Raw genomic sequence first — 15228 nt, forward strand, 5'->3', positions numbered from 1 at the left:
TCAGAAGAGTTGGCATTTCAGCTGGACGCAGAGGGCTGGCAGGATGGGACTTGAGAGGGTGGAGGGGTATTGGAGGGAGGATGTGAGGGTCAAAGTGAGACCTGAAAACCCTGTGTTGACTTTTTTCTGAGACCCTCCCATATCCCATCTCTTCTCCAGCACAAGCTTCCGTGTGAAGTTTCCCACAGAATTCCCTACTCCCCGCCGAGCCCCTGCTTCAGTGAACCCATCAAACGATTTTTACTTCTTGCCACGCGGGGCCTCACGGGGGCCAAGTCTTCCCAGACACGTGAAGGGCTGGGTCAAGGAGAACACTGATGGCCTCACGACGGGGGAGCCCGAAGGGTAGACAGGCACCGAAGAGGGGGGCCGGGAAAGGTGCCGGGCAAGAGGGAGTGCCAACAGAGGCAACCCTGGCACCTCAAACCCACCCAAGTGAGCCTGTGAACGAAGGTGCCCTGACTCAGGAGAGAGGTCCCTCAGGGGCAGGATGGCTTAAACATTTATAGAGTCCTTTTACACAGAGACCTTTATTTTCTGTTTCCCAGGTAACCAATCCTCCAAAGAATTCTTACCACGGAAGTTGGGGTGATAAGAGCCATGGTGTCCAAGATGCCACTTGCCTGGAGGAAAACGAGAGAGAGAGAGACTTTGAGAGGAATCCCCATGGGGGCTCCCAGCCCCTTGGTGGAGCTGATCACACACTCAGGTCTCCACCAGCTTTGCCCTTTCCTGAGCACAAGCAAAGAGAGGCTCACGTGCTGTGTGACAGCCAAGCCTCGTTCTCTGGGGCCGAGAGGGAGTCCCCAGGGAGATAGAAAGCAAGCAAGGATGACTCATGACCCAGGCAGGAAAGCGTGCGGGGGGTAGAGGGGGGGAAGACGAGCCATTACCGGGAGCCCAGAGAAGTTAGCAGGCTGAGCTCCTGCCCCCCCAAAGAGGGTGCAGCGCCCACGGCAACGCCCCCGCCCCCCCCCCCCCCGCCAGGGCTCACCACACCTTCCGCTCGGCCCTCCTGCCTGGGGCCTTGCAAAGGACCCAAGGAGCAAGTGCACGGCCCAGACAGTCCCAGAGATGCCGCTCCCGCCTGCTTTCATCACGGTGCTCTGCAGAAGCTGAGCGGGGCGCCGCCTCCCTGCGCCGCCCGAGCCAGGCCCGCAACGAGGAAGCTCTGCCGCAGGGCTGCTCCTGGCGCTGTAAACGCGTTCACTGCGGGGCACGAGGCGAGGCTGGGACCCTCTGACCTGCTCATTCTCTGCTCTCCGGGTAAAGATCCCACAGGGAAGTCACCCACGAGGCAAGGGGAAGAATCAAAAACGCGGGGCAAAGACCAGTACGGCGGCAGCGTGAAACAACGCCAAGGACGGAAAGAAACAGGCAACCACAGGAGTCTGACTCAGTAAGTTATCTCACGTGGCCTCAGTACAATACTTCCAAACCATCTTTTCAAGACACACGCCTGTGGCCGAAACGAGCAACGGTGAATCGAGGTGAAGGGTATATGGGGGTCTAGGAGTCCCTTCCTGCAACTGGTCTGTAGGTTTGAAACCCAATGTCATAAAAAGTTGAGGGAATTGGATTAAGCTAAGTGGACTGCTTAGATTCAGCATGACGTGGAAATATAAAATTATAGTACACTTTTAAAATTGCTTCTAAAATTATAATACGCGTGTAAAATGATATCACCAGGACATAGAAAATAATAGGAGGGGGAGACAAGTAGGGCCGAGTGATAACATGTGCAGCTGGGGACAAACACATTAACACAGAGCAAGATGAGGAGCAAACAGTGAGTGGTGTCAGTGGACTCGGTGTTCCCTCAGCAGGCTTCTCATTTGCCCTGTAAGCGCGCTGCTAGGAAGTGCGCGATCTCAACAAGGAGCTACGCTTCAGTACCCTCTCCCAGAAAAGCAAGAGGTGTCACGAGAGGTGAACAGTCGACTTGTAGTCAGTTGCCTGCTTGGGAGTTAAAGGCCTGAAGAAGGAGGGGCAAGCGAGGTCGAACCCAGCTCGAGAAGAATCCAGTGCCCCTGATGCCGCATGAAGCGTTAGGGTCAGAGAGCCCAGGGACCAAAGCCCTCCCGCCCCCCGGGCTGGGAGTCTTACATGGATGCAGGGACAGGGCGGGTGAGGATGCTCAGCCCATAGTGAGAGCCTCAGAATAGTTCGTACCTCCGAGTATGGAGAGAAAGGGGTGAAAAGGAGAGCCGGTTGGGACCTTAATGGTCTCGTCCTCCCAGGACAATGAAGGCCGCACTGCAGAGTCTGATCTTCTGCAAAGTTATGTCAGGCTCCTTGACCCAGAGGAGGAGCCAGGCCGACACACCAGAAATGCCAGCTTCCTGCAGGTTAACGGGGAGCCCGGGGCCCCGAGGACAGCCCCACAGGGACCCTCGTTGCCACTTCACGTGGTGGAGGGAGGAGGGAACCCCGCCGGACCCAGTTCTTGGAGAGCCAGGACCCTAAGCACAGGCAGCCTGAGGATGCCGTCGGGATGCTGGGTTGTCTTGGCCTCTGTAGGGGGCACCAGGGGAAACTAGTTCCATACATAGTTTAGTCCCCTGGCAGGTCGTTTCAGTTGCTTAGAGCTGAAAGCATTCCCAACTTTTACAGCAAGAAATGAGCAGAAAAGCGGACACGAGCAGGAGAGGCAGTAGCTCTGCAGACACAAAGCAGCCAGCGCAGAAATTGCAGGGGGACGGGGGTCTGGGCGGTGGAGGCCACGTTACCAATCAACCCGGTGACGTAGCCAGCCCGCTGCAGCACTTCGGCCAAGGTGGTCTCGTTGAGTGGAAGGCCCCCCACAGAGGTGACCGCAAAGTTGTGAGGGACTCCATTGCGGAGGCCAAGCCGGCCGGTGAGCAGGGCGGCCCGGGAGGGCGAGCAGGTGGACGCAGCCGCGTGGAAGTCCACAAACCTGCGCGGAGAGGAGAGCGATGGGGGTCGGCCTGACCACAGAAAGCCGAGCCAAGAGAGATTCAATTCCTGGGGTTCCAGCGCTGGGGAAAAGCTCCAGGATCAGCCAGTCGTGGGACAGGTAAAGAAAATGAAGCCCAGAGACGCGTTATGTGACTAACCCAAGGTCACACAGCTGATTCGAAGGGATTTAATCCAACATATTGAACGGATCCCCTTTATTTGCAGATTCCACATTTTATATTCACCTACTCACTTAATGCATCTGTCACCCCAGAAATCAACACTCGTGGCTCTGAAGGGATAGTTCACGGATATACGCAGACCTGTGAAAATTTGCACATTTCCAGCTGAGGTTGGACAAGGTGACCTTCTTGTTTGGGCTCTCACAGATTCAGTGTTCACAGGGACGTTATAGAACATCACCACTGCTGACACAAGAGCTGACTATCTATTACTCCTTACGGTAAGCCCAGCCCTTTTTCAGACACTATGGAGAAACAGAGAAGTCTAGCCATTTTCTTACCCTCAAGGAACGTGAGTAAATTGAATGTCACTGATGAAGGGGCAACCTGACTTCATGTGTCTCCTGATGGGATGCGATATGAATTCATAACACCAAGGATTCTTACCGAAAACGTTTAACCTGAATCTAGTCAGACCTAATTTCCACATTACAGGGGAAAAAAAGCTAATGCAAGACCAAATTAAATGACCCCACAAGAAAAGACTTTACCAAACCATTCTCTAGACGTTCGATAAGACAACCAGTCCCATCTCTTCAAACAGTCGACATCTGAGGGAACAATGGGATGGACGGGGCGATATTGTGCATAAGGAAAGACTAAAGAGATAGAACCAAGTGCAATACATGAATCTTACTGGATTCCAGTTCAAAAGAGCTGGCAACACATCTGAGGGCTAATTAGGGAGGGAAATTTAACATGAACTGGATATAAAATGATATTAGGGGATTATCGCTCATTTTCAGGATTATGGCCATGTGGGAGAATGTTTCTATTCTTTTCCTTCTGGTTTTAGTGAGATATAATTGACACATAACCTTGTACTAGTTTCAGGGGTACAACATCATAATTTGATATAAGTGCATATTATGAAATGATCACCACAGTAAAGTTTAGTTAACATCTGTCACCTCCCACAGTCACAAACTTTTTTCCCGTGATGAGAACTTTTAAGATCTCCTCTCTTAGCGACTTTCAAATACACAAGACAGCATTGTCGACGCTCGTCCCCATGCTGTGCATTACGTCTCATGACTTACACCCAGAAGTCGTCACCACCTTCACCCATTCTTCCCCACCTCCGAAACCATCCTCCATACTGATGCAAATGTCCTTCCACAGTGGGAGTCGGATCACACCAGTCTCTTACTGGAAAACACAATCTCTCTCTGCCTGCTTCCCGGAGCTCAGCCGCTGCCCCCCTCCTGCCCTGAGCTGCTTCCTCACATCCCCCCAAGCCCCCACTTACTCCTGTCCGCTGTGCCTTTGCCCATGCTCCTCCCCCACTCCCCAAACCCTTCCCCTAGTGTCCCACCTTATCTTGACTGACCAGTCCCAGTCGTCTTCAAGACGCTGCTCAAAGACTCAGATGTTACCCCCCCAGGTCGCCCTCCCTGCCTCTCCCTGCCTCTCCCCCAACCCCCCAATCTGCACCTCCCCACCCCACGTGGAATCAAGGCCCCCTCTTCTCTACGTGATTATATAGCCTTTGGCATCTCCTTTACAACACTGAACTCTAATTCTTTGTTTTCCTGTTTGGGGCAGCTTCCAGATGGCCACGAATCCGTGGATAGGCCTCCCAGTGACAGGCGGGGCCTGAGGTCTCCCCGCCCTTGACGCTGTGAGTGCTTTGAGCCCCAGAGGATGTGAAGGTGACACTGCACCAGTTTCTGGGCTCAGCCCTCACGAGACTGGTAGCTTCCACCTCCTCCCTGAAAACACTCTGTGAGCCGCTGGGTGAGAAATCGACTCCCCCAACACGGCCCAGCTGGACAGGCCATCTGTAGGTGCTCCGGCCAATGACCCCAGCTGAGGCCACTGCGTCTAAACGTCACACGTGTGCGTGAGGCCACCCTGGACCTCCCAGCGCAGCCATCTGCCTGCTGAATTTCACCAGGGCCGCCTTGGTCAACACAACAAGGTAAAGAATCACCCAACCGAGAGATGCCTGAATCCCTGGCCCTCGGCGTCATGAGACGTGATCAAATGGTGGCTGTTTTGAGCTGCTGGCTTTGGGGATGGTTTGTCGCTCGGCAGTTCACCACCAGAGCAGCATCTGTCTCCCACTGGACCATCCTCTCCTGACCATTCAGTCCTCAGCCCAGCACGAGGTGGGCACCACCCAGCGCATGTGGAGAGGGTGACGCCACCGTACTCTTTGCTTTTGTACAACATGGTGAGTCTCTGCTAAAGAGACCCGGGCCTCAGTCCCAGAGGATGGGTGAATTCACAGAGCGGTGACACGCACCGAGAGGTCCCAGCGATGCCCGTCTGAAAGCGCTGGCCCAGCCCTGAAGCTGTGCTCTTCAAGCAGACGTGCGATGCCTCCATCTGACAGAATGAGGGCAGGGGAGCGAGGTGCTCCAACGCTCATGCTGGGTCTGCAGGTGCTGGGCGAGGCCTCCCTCCAGCCTCGGGGAGCTCCAGGGCCTCCGACTCTGGCTTCACACCCCTGCCAGCACTTCCTTCCTGTCCCTCCGTCCCCTGGGGCTGGAAGTAGCACGTGCAGCCTCCCTTCTGTCCATCGGTTGCTGGTCCCCTGGGTAATTTCCCAGGCACCGGCTTCTCTCACAGCATCCCCAGCTGCCCACATACTGGGGCCTCAGGGAGTTCAATTCCTGGGGCAAAATCCAGGATTCTGGATGTTGCATGTAGCTGGCAACCGCTACCCTTGGAATCCCAAACTGAGCTCCACTTCAATGTTCATACTTTTCTCCCAAGAAAACGTTCATTTGTACCCAGCCTCTTCTGTTCTTTTCCTCCCAAGATTAAAGCACAAACATCCTCCTAGATCACACTCCTAAATGTTCCTTATAATAATGACTACTGGGACTTCCCTGGTGGCGCAGTGGTTAAGAATCCGCCTGCTAATGCAGGGGACACAGGTTCGAGCCCTAGTCCGGGAAGATCCTACATGCCACGGAGCAACTAAGCCCGTGCGCCACAACTACTGAAGCCCACGTGCCATAGAGCCCGTGCTCCACAGCAATAGAAGCCACCTCAATGAGAAGGCTGTGCACTGCAATGAAGAGTGGTCCCCGCTCGCCGCAACGAGAGAAGGCCAGCGTGCAGCAACAAAGACCCAACGCAGCCAAAAATAAATTAAGATAATAACAATGACTATTACTATGACTAGATTACTACTACGTTACTACACACCCGGCAACTTTTATTACTCTCACAGCTAACGCTCAAGCTCCTAGAATCCAGGCACTTCTCTAAGTCATGAGCACCCACTGTCCCTGGACTCACTCTGGCTTGCAGGTGTAGTTCTGTGCGGGTTTATCCACAACAGTGGGAGCAGCTGCACAATTTGCAGGCCCGGAGGAAAATGCAAATGCAAAGGCCCTGATTCAGAACCTACCAAGCATTTCAGGATGGCGACAGCAGAGCATTAACCCACCATCCACACCGCGGTGCGGGGCTGAACAGCGCTCAACCCGCCCAGCTGCACGCGGCAGCCCTGCTCCCCAGTTACATTTGCTGCCCCCAGTTCCTCCTCTCCCAGTTTTCCATGGGGCGGCCAAAGTCATCTTGAAAACTGTTTACCAGCTAACATTATTCCTGGCTGGAAACCCACAAATAAGTCCTCATTGCAATTTAGGTAAACCCAAAGTCACGGTCGTGGTCTACAGGCTCTCCAGCAGAGCTTCTCAAGCAGGGAGCTGGAGCACACAGATACAGCCAAATATTGATAGCCAGTAGGTTTTCTGAGATCCAGCTCCTCCCAGCCCCAGGGGCAGCCAGGCGGGACCCCGGGAAACTGGAGGTTCCTGGGCATCCGTGCCCTGCACAGTCCCAGGGAAGTAATCCCGTTAGAGCAGAGAACGGAGAGAGCCCTGCAGGTGCGGCGCCAGGCATCCTTGTTAGAGTCCCACGCTGGCCACCTCCAACCACCAGCAGCCTGGGTGGAGCTCCTTGGAACGGGGTGCAAGGATCCTGACAGTGTGCGGAAAGGTGGGAACTCCACGCCCAGGGGATCTGGACCCAGGCATCATCATCCCTATTCCCACCCCGGTTCCCCCCAGCAGCCACACCACCCAGAGCGGCTCTACCTAGGTCACCCCGAGCTTGTCCCTGCCTCAGGCCCTTTTCATGTCCCCTCCATCTGGAAGGCTGTGTTCTGGTCTCCGCATGACGGGCCCCTTCTTTTCATCCGGGTCTCAGCTCTCATTTCACCTACTCAGGGAGGGCTTTCCTGACCTGACCACTCCCCACTGCATCACTGCTCTATCCTGTCTTGAGCCTTTCTCCACTCGGACCTCACCTTGCTCATGGACTGGTCTCCTTGCTTGCTGCCCGGCTGCCCCTCTAGAACGGAGCCCCCGAGAGCCTGGGTGTGTCTGCCCGCTCCCACCGCCGCCCCCGCCCCGGGGGGCTGGTTCCCGACCTCAGGAAGGCGGGTTCTCTGATTTGGGCAGCTGGAGTCCTGCACTCCACCAGTGAGATGGCTCTTCCCATCTTGGGGCTTCCTCGGCCGGGTTCCCTGCGGGAACCAGACTTTGAGACGCTCCCAGTGGACATTCATTCCTGCCCTCACCCGTCTGTGCCTCTCGACAGATACACACGCGCGTCACCGCTCAGCCCAAACCCTCCACTCTGAGCTGCTGGTCTTAGTTCCACCAGCCATACCTGGCGGAAGGACGGCAGGGAGGGGACCACAGCCCTCTCCATCAGAGGCTTACACTTCAGCAGTGGGTCAAGACCTATGTGGGTAACCAGACAAAATAAGATGAGCCCGGCCAGAGAGACACAGTGAGTGAGGTATGGGTGGTGGAGTGGCAGGAGGGATAGAAGTGCGGGCAAACCGGCGTGGGTTCATCTCCGGCCCCGGCTCCCTCCAGTGTGAGACAAGACGGTAACTCCAGCCAGGTCTCAGTACCCTCATCTGCAAAGTGGGCACAACCGCGGCCTCACCGGGTCGTCGGAGGGACCTGACGGCGCGATATGCATCAAGCCCTTTAGCGGCGCGCCGGGGTCAGAGGAGATTTTTTAATTCCTCGTAGTCTGCGTGATTGTTATCATAGCTAAATGGGGAGAAAGAGCGCATTTCAGGTGTGAGAGGGGAGCAGTGTGCAAGGCATAAACGGATGGGATCCTAGGGGTGGTGGCACTTGGCTCCTGTCGGGACCACTCGGGCATCCTATTTGCTCCGCAAATCTGTACATCACAGGTCACTCCGGCCCCAACGTGCATCCTCCCTGCGAGAGCCCGCGTCCACCCGCTCCAGTCAACCTGGCATCACCTCTGAGTCCCTCTGCTGTCCCCGCACCTGAATCACTTCAGCGACCTTCCAAGAAGCCAGGTACACTCTCTCCAGCCCGGGTTTGCCCGCGGGTGGGTCATGCCGGCCCCCGGCTCCCGGTCTTCAGTGACTTCCGGTCTTCAGTGATTCCTTCTGCTTGGCCACGGTAACTCACCACGCACAGGTCCAACCTCCCTCTCCAGCCCCTGAGCCACTGCTGCCTGCCTGCCTGCCTGCTATGGGTTGAACTGTGTCCTCCCCAAAAGATAAGCTCAAATCCTAACCCCCATACCTCAGAAGGCGACCTATTTAGAAACAGGGTCATTGCTGATGTAATTAGCTAAGATAAGGTTATACTGGAGTGGGGTGAGTCCTTAACCCAATGTAACTGGTGTCCTTAAAACAAGAGGAGAGAAACAAGGTCCTACTGTAGAGCACAGGGAACTATATTCAATATCCTGCGACAAACCGTAATGGAGGGCACTTCCCTGGTGGCGCAGTGGTTAAGAATCCGCCTGCCAATGCAGGGGACACAGGTTCGATCCCTGGTCCAGGAAGATCTCACATGCCGCGGAGCAACTAAGCCCGTGCACCACAACTACTGAGCCTGCGTTCTAGAGCCCGCGAGCCACAACTACTGAGCCCACGAGCCACAGCTACTGAGCCCGCATGCCTAGAGCCCCTGCTCCGCAACAAGAGAAGCCACTGCAATGAGAAGCCCACGCACAGCAACGAAGAGTAGCCCCCGCTCGCCACAACTAGAGAAAGCCCGCGCGCAGCAACGAAGACCCAACACGGCCAAAAATAAATTTAAAAAATAAATAAATAAAATAAAATAATTTTAAAAAGCATAATGGAAAAGAATATGAAAAAGAATATTATATATATATGTATAACTGAATCACTATACTATACTTCAATAAAATTTTAAAAAAAAGAAAAGAAAAGAGGAGAGAGACACAGCCAGGAGACCTGCAGGTCTCTCGGAGGGCAGATGGCCAAGTGACTGAGGAGACAAAGACTAGCATTGGATCCACACGCGACGGAATGCCTGGGGCTACCAGGCGGTGGAGAGGGAAGGAGCTTCTTCTAGAGCCTCAGAGGGAGCGTGACTCAGCCAGCACCTTGACCTTTAACTGCCAGCCTCCAGGACCGTGTGACAGAACACATTTCTGTTGTTTTAAGCCCCCCCGTTTGTGGTGCTCGGTCACGGCAGCTCCTGGAAACGAACACACCAGCCTACAAATCCCCGAAGTTCAGCCCGACAGGACTCTTCTTCCTGGAACGCTTCCCATCCCCTCCCTGCCGTCCCGCACCCCACGTGCAGCTCGCCAGCCCGATGTCCCGACTTGGCTGTATCTCAGCCTGCAGGCCCGGCCTCTCTTCCCGCCCCTCCCAATCCCTACCTAACCTTCAAAGCCTCCCATTGTCACAAAGTCTTCCCTTATTCCCCAGAAGGATGGCTCTTGACTCTGACCTCTGGAGCTCCTGAACCCTCCTGGCAGCCTGAATGTAGACACTCATCTGACAGTATCCGGGCGCCGACTAAAGGGGTTTCCGTGGGGCTGCTGACGCAGCCCCTGCCCTCACATCCACACACCCCGACGTGGGCCCATCACAAAAGCACAGCCCTCTCCTCAATGATCGGGCCCACGACCTGAGCAGGGCTATTCAGAATAATCCAAAACTGGCATTTTCTGAACCAGGCAGAGAGGAATAGCTTTTTCTCCCCCGCCTCGAATCTCAAGCTAAAATGATATAATCCCAGAAGGGCAAGGGCCTCACCTCTCACCCTAACCAGGAGCCTGAAAGAATGGGTCAACGGGCTCAGAAGGCCAGACAGAAGACCGAGTCTCTCCAGAGTTTAGTCCATGAGCCAAAGCTGTGCCCCTTTTGCGCTTAGGCTGGTAGAGCTGCGCTTCTGTTGTTTACAACCAGCCTCCTGGCTATATCTCACTGTAGCTGAAACAGGATAGGGGCCTGGAACGCAACAGGTAACAGAACAAGGTCAGTCTCTGCCCTCAAGCTGCACATGGTTCAGAGTCAGAGGTGGGTGACCCCAGAATGTGAGAGGCCTCTGGGAATAACGTGCTCCTCAAACAAGTCACGTGTAAGCTGAGACCTATAGATATATACGAAGTATAAATATCCAGTCTGTTCTCTACGTCTGTGAGTCTGTTTCTGTTTTGTAGATAGGTTCATTTATGCCCTATTTTAGATTCCACGTATAAGTGATTGTAACTCATCTATACTTCAATTAAAAAATAAATAAATACAGTATAAATATCCCTTAACTTTATGTGTGTTTGTCTTAGGATACTAAAAATAGCTACCACTTATCACGTGGCTACCACCCTAATCATATTACAGATGTCATTTCAAGTCATCAGAATTCCGTTTTACAGATCAGGAGGGTAAAGCAGAGGATGTAAGAAGCTTTCCCGAGACCACGCAGCCGGCATGAACACGCATCTCACTCTGTCTGATCCCTGTTCAGTGTCAAAGACCGTGGACCCCTACACGTAGGAAATGACAGCGCCAGAACTTGAACCCAGGCCAGCCTGCCCCACGTACCATGTTCTTCCCAGGTCCCTTTCCATCTGGGAGAAGGCTGGCTGCAGCCGGGCTGGTCCACAGAAGGAACTACCTTAAAACTAGTCACTGGTCTTGGGCTGGGACAGTTCTGAGACTCATTCTTGCTGGTGCCAGCCCTGACAGCCTGACTCACATCCACGCAAGCCACGTGAGCTCGTGCGGGACACCGGAATGCCTGCTTCCCAGATGACGTCCAAGGGCAGACAGAGGAACCAGAGCATCAGCAAGGTCAGTGTGTCTTCTTCCTGCACACGAAATCAGAATCCAAAGTCTGCCTTGGGGAGTGTGGAGTTAATGAACACAAAGGGAGTTCAAATGGGTCATAGAAAAAGGTTTTGTTTGCTAAGCTTAGGGGACTTCTGTTCACTGCGGATTGGCCTTTGCCAGTGGGTCTGGGATGCTCAAAGGCTGTGACCACCGCTTCTTCTTGCCTGGTGCTACTGACCGAACGCTTGTGTCCTCCAAAAAATACGTATGTGGAAGCCCTTCTGCCCAGTATCACGGTATCTGGAGGTGGGGCCTTGGGGAGGTGATTCCCTTTATATGAAGTCCTGAGGGTTGGAGCCCCCATGATGAGATTAGTGTCCTTATAAGAAAAGGAAGAGAGACCAGAGCTTTCTGTCTGCCACGTGAGGATGGAGGGAGAAGATGGCCCTCTGCCAGCCAGCAAGAGGGCCTTCAGCAGAACCTGATCCAGCTGGCACCCTGATCTTGGACTTCCCAGCTTCCGGAACTGTGAGAAATAAATGTCTGTTGTTTAAGTCACCCAGACTGCTGTATTTGTTACAGCAGCCCGAGCTGACTGATACACCTGGGCAGTGCCAAAAATACCTTTCTTGGGTACCGTCATGCTTGCCTGTTTTTACCACCTGTGCTAAGCATGGTCTCTCCTTGAACATGTTAATGCCATCCTTTTGGAACAGCTATAGCATATTTCTATGGCAAGATGTAACTCTGAGTTCCTCCCTAGACTGTAGGTTCTACGAGGATGGGGCTTCGAGGGGCAACTCAGGCCGCAAACAGAATGCTTTGGTGGGACAGGGCCGCCCCAGCAAAATCTGGTGAATGAACCAACAAAACGTGAAGAGAGAGGCCCCTGTCATTTGGTTGGAAAAAACACATTAGTCCATTTTCCACATAATCGCTTAAGCTGATGCTTTTAGGGCTCAGTTCCTTCCCCACTGTGTGTTAAAGTTTAGAGCTTAACTCTCAGGGACAATCTTATGTCCTTTGTTTCCAAGTCTTTAGAGAGCCCTGGCTGTACCTCCTTCTCCAAAATACCGACCGACACCCCACACAGCTCGATGCACTGACCTCCGTGTCACCCTCCCCCCTTCCCAGCCCCTCCCTGCATTGGGCAGGGACTAATTAATAAGCAATAAAACGGTCTTGCTCTTTGGAAAGCTTCCTTTGTTTTTACCCAAATCTATCTGGGTAGGCTCAGACCAGTTCACCAACAGGGGTCCTAATTAAAGTCTGAAACGACATTGTAAAGCGAAGCTAGAAATACAGAGCCAGACATTACAGCAGCCCATGAACAGGAAAATCAACGCAAATTAAGACACAGCCAGACAGAAACCAAAGCAACTCGCCATTGCATCCATTACGCATATTAGAATCCGGGAACGTAAGCGCAGGAAACGCCGCCCCGAAAGCCCCAGAGAGATACAACGTCGCGGAGTGAAGCGTGTCCAGCCTTCATTTATAAGGAATTTAAAACAAAGGATGAGGCCTGCTGTGGCCACTCTCTAAATTGCTATGTGACTGGAATAAAAGCTGTCTGTGCTCCATTCATAATTTAAAGGCTTGGAGGTGGAAATGGGTTTTAAAATGATCTGCTGAGGCCTTTGCATGCAGAGCGACACAGGTGGGTAGTGAGACCTGGAAAAGGCTGGAGTAGGACTTAGACGGACCAGCTCAGCTCAGCCTCCACGTTGCCTTCTGCTAAATGGGAAGGATGTTAAGTGAGACCATTGAGACAAACAATAGGAAGGCCCTTTGAAACTGCAAGCAGGGACCTCCCTGGTGGTCCAGTGGTTGGAACTCCACGCTTCCACTGCAGGGGGCCCGGGTTCGATTCCTGGTTGGGGAACTAGGATCCCACAAGCTGCACGGCCAAAAAGAACGAAAAAAAAAAAACCACAAACAGGCTTCCCTGGTGGCACAGTGGTTGAGAGTCCGCCTGCCGATGCAGGGGACACAGGTTCGTGCCCCGGTCCGGGAAGATCCCACATGCCACGGAGTGGCTGGGCCCGTGAGCCATGGCCGCCGAGCCTGCGCGTCCAGAGCCTGTGCTCCGCTACGGGAGAGGCCACAACAGTGAGAGGCCCGCATACCGCAAAAAAAAAACACACACACACACAAACAAAAAAAACTGAAAGAAAATGTGGCAGCAAATAGCCAACTTGGTGTGATTTGCTGACTCATTCACTCATTCATCCATCCATTCATCCATCCATCCATCCACTCCTACTCTTGTTCTTTTCAATAAAAGTGTTCCTGCCAGCCGAGCTTGGTATAATCCTTGGCAAGTCTCCCCTTTCCTTTCCACACTCTTGCAGTGGACATGTGTGCATTCACTCTCAAGGAAGGACACCAACAAGATATGGGACAACGAGATGGACACACAGGCATCTCGGGGCCTCCTAGATGGGACACTTCTGCCCACTGCCACGACCCTGAGCTGAGCCCTTCCAGCCACCAGCATGGGCCTCACCTAGCGAGTGGCGCAGTCCATCCCAAATGCAGTCGATGAATTCAGCGCTCAGGGCCCCCGAATGTCTGAGGACACACAGGATGCCCTTCGCCAGCTGCTCAGTGCACGGGTCCAGCCTTAAAATGCCCTATCCCAGCCGTCCTCTCCCACTGGAATGCCAGCCAGACCCCGCAGAGCGAGGGCTGTTTATTGTTTGGATGCACCCACAGCACCTAGGACGGTGCCTGCGGGGCGGAGCCCCTCTAGGAATATTTGTGGAGTGAATGGGCACCTTTCAATGCTGGGTCTTTGCCCCTTCTTTTCCCTCTGCCTACAAGACTCTCTCGTCCCCCTTCTGGCTAATTCCTACTCATCCTTAAGGGCTCAGCGTTCAGGTCCTAACCAATAAGCTTTATGAAGTCCCTCCCGGCTTCCCTCTGGAGAAGCGGCCTTTCTTTCCTATGGTCCCACAGCACCATCTTTCACATGCTTCTTGCTGCGAGCTTTATCGCCCAAAAGGTGAGAAGCCCAGCACGGACCTTTCTCGTTTGAGCCTGTGACCGATGTGTTCGTAATGTGCTAATTCTGTCCCCCCGAATGTCAATTCAATTACGTCCAACTCAGCTTATAAAAGCCCCAGGGGTGGGAGAGACGTCAGGAGTTCCTGCTCTGCCTTCTAAAGGATGGCTTTCCTGTCTTTTTATCTGCCACCAGGGTGTAACCCTCTTAAGGGCAGAGCTGGCTGAGGTCTCCCAGTGTGACTCATGACCTGCCCTTAGTAGAGATCTGTTGTTGAATGACTGTAGTTAGGAGGCTTAAAGACAGAACAAATGGCAGCCACTGGACAGGCCATTCTGCACCGACACTTGCGAAGCAGGCTGGCGCCAAGGTCTCACTGGCGAATGTCTCAGCTCCTCTTCTCTGAGATCGGCTGTGACCTAGATCATCACATTCCTGCACGTCCCCGTCTGCTACACGAGGATAAAGCCCACGGTCTTCACCTTGCCCCAGTGGATAGGTGGGCATCACGTGACTTTTATGTCTATTTGACCTACTCACCCAAGAACCAAGAGGCAAAACTGCCCGTCCCGTGACGCTGAGCGTTTACAAGGGGAAGACAGGACGGGACGTCCCAGAGCAAACAGCTCAGAGGTGAGGATCACAGACAAGAGGATTTCTCCCTGGTGAGGGTCCTGCACCCCAAACCTGAATTACTGTACGGGGTCGGGGGTGGGGCGGACAAAGCTGTAAGGGGATGACATGGTGGGGGGAGGGTCTTTCAGAAAGTTCTTTCTGCCCTCGCCCTCGGGGCGTCTACCAGACCTCACTCCCCTGCAGTTTCCAGCGCCAGCCCGGCTCCTGCAAAATCCCAAAGGCGGCAGAACGGCTGAGAAAGTCCTGAGAGGTAACATAGTACGTGAATTTCTGCAAAAAGTCAATTCTGAAAAAAGAAGTCACACCCGGCTTTTGAGTGCACTGACAGCTCGCTTCCTTCCTCACCGGGGTCCTTTACAGAAACCGCCTCGAGCGCC

At 53.7% G+C, this 15228-nt stretch overlaps 1 protein-coding gene across 3 annotated transcripts in view; it reads right to left on the reverse strand.

Moving 5' to 3' along the window:
- ARSG (arylsulfatase G) overlaps positions 1–15228 on the reverse strand; it is a 119235-nt gene that overhangs the window by 45027 nt on the left and 58980 nt on the right. For all 3 annotated transcript variants that reach the window (XM_029210822.1, XM_029210821.1, XM_029210820.1), the window contains exons 3-4: positions 2730–2917; positions 576–623 (exon numbers count right to left, since the gene is read on the reverse strand). In XM_029210822.1, coding sequence (XP_029066655.1) covers positions 576–623; positions 2730–2917 — 236 coding nt within the window. The remainder of the gene's footprint in view (positions 1–575; positions 624–2729; positions 2918–15228) is intronic.

Source organism: Monodon monoceros, unplaced genomic scaffold (genome assembly GCF_005190385.1).
Source record: "Monodon monoceros isolate NGI ecotype Baffin Bay Population unplaced genomic scaffold, NGI_Narwhal_1 Super_Scaffold_9, whole genome shotgun sequence".
NCBI lineage: Eukaryota > Metazoa > Chordata > Mammalia > Artiodactyla > Monodontidae > Monodon > Monodon monoceros.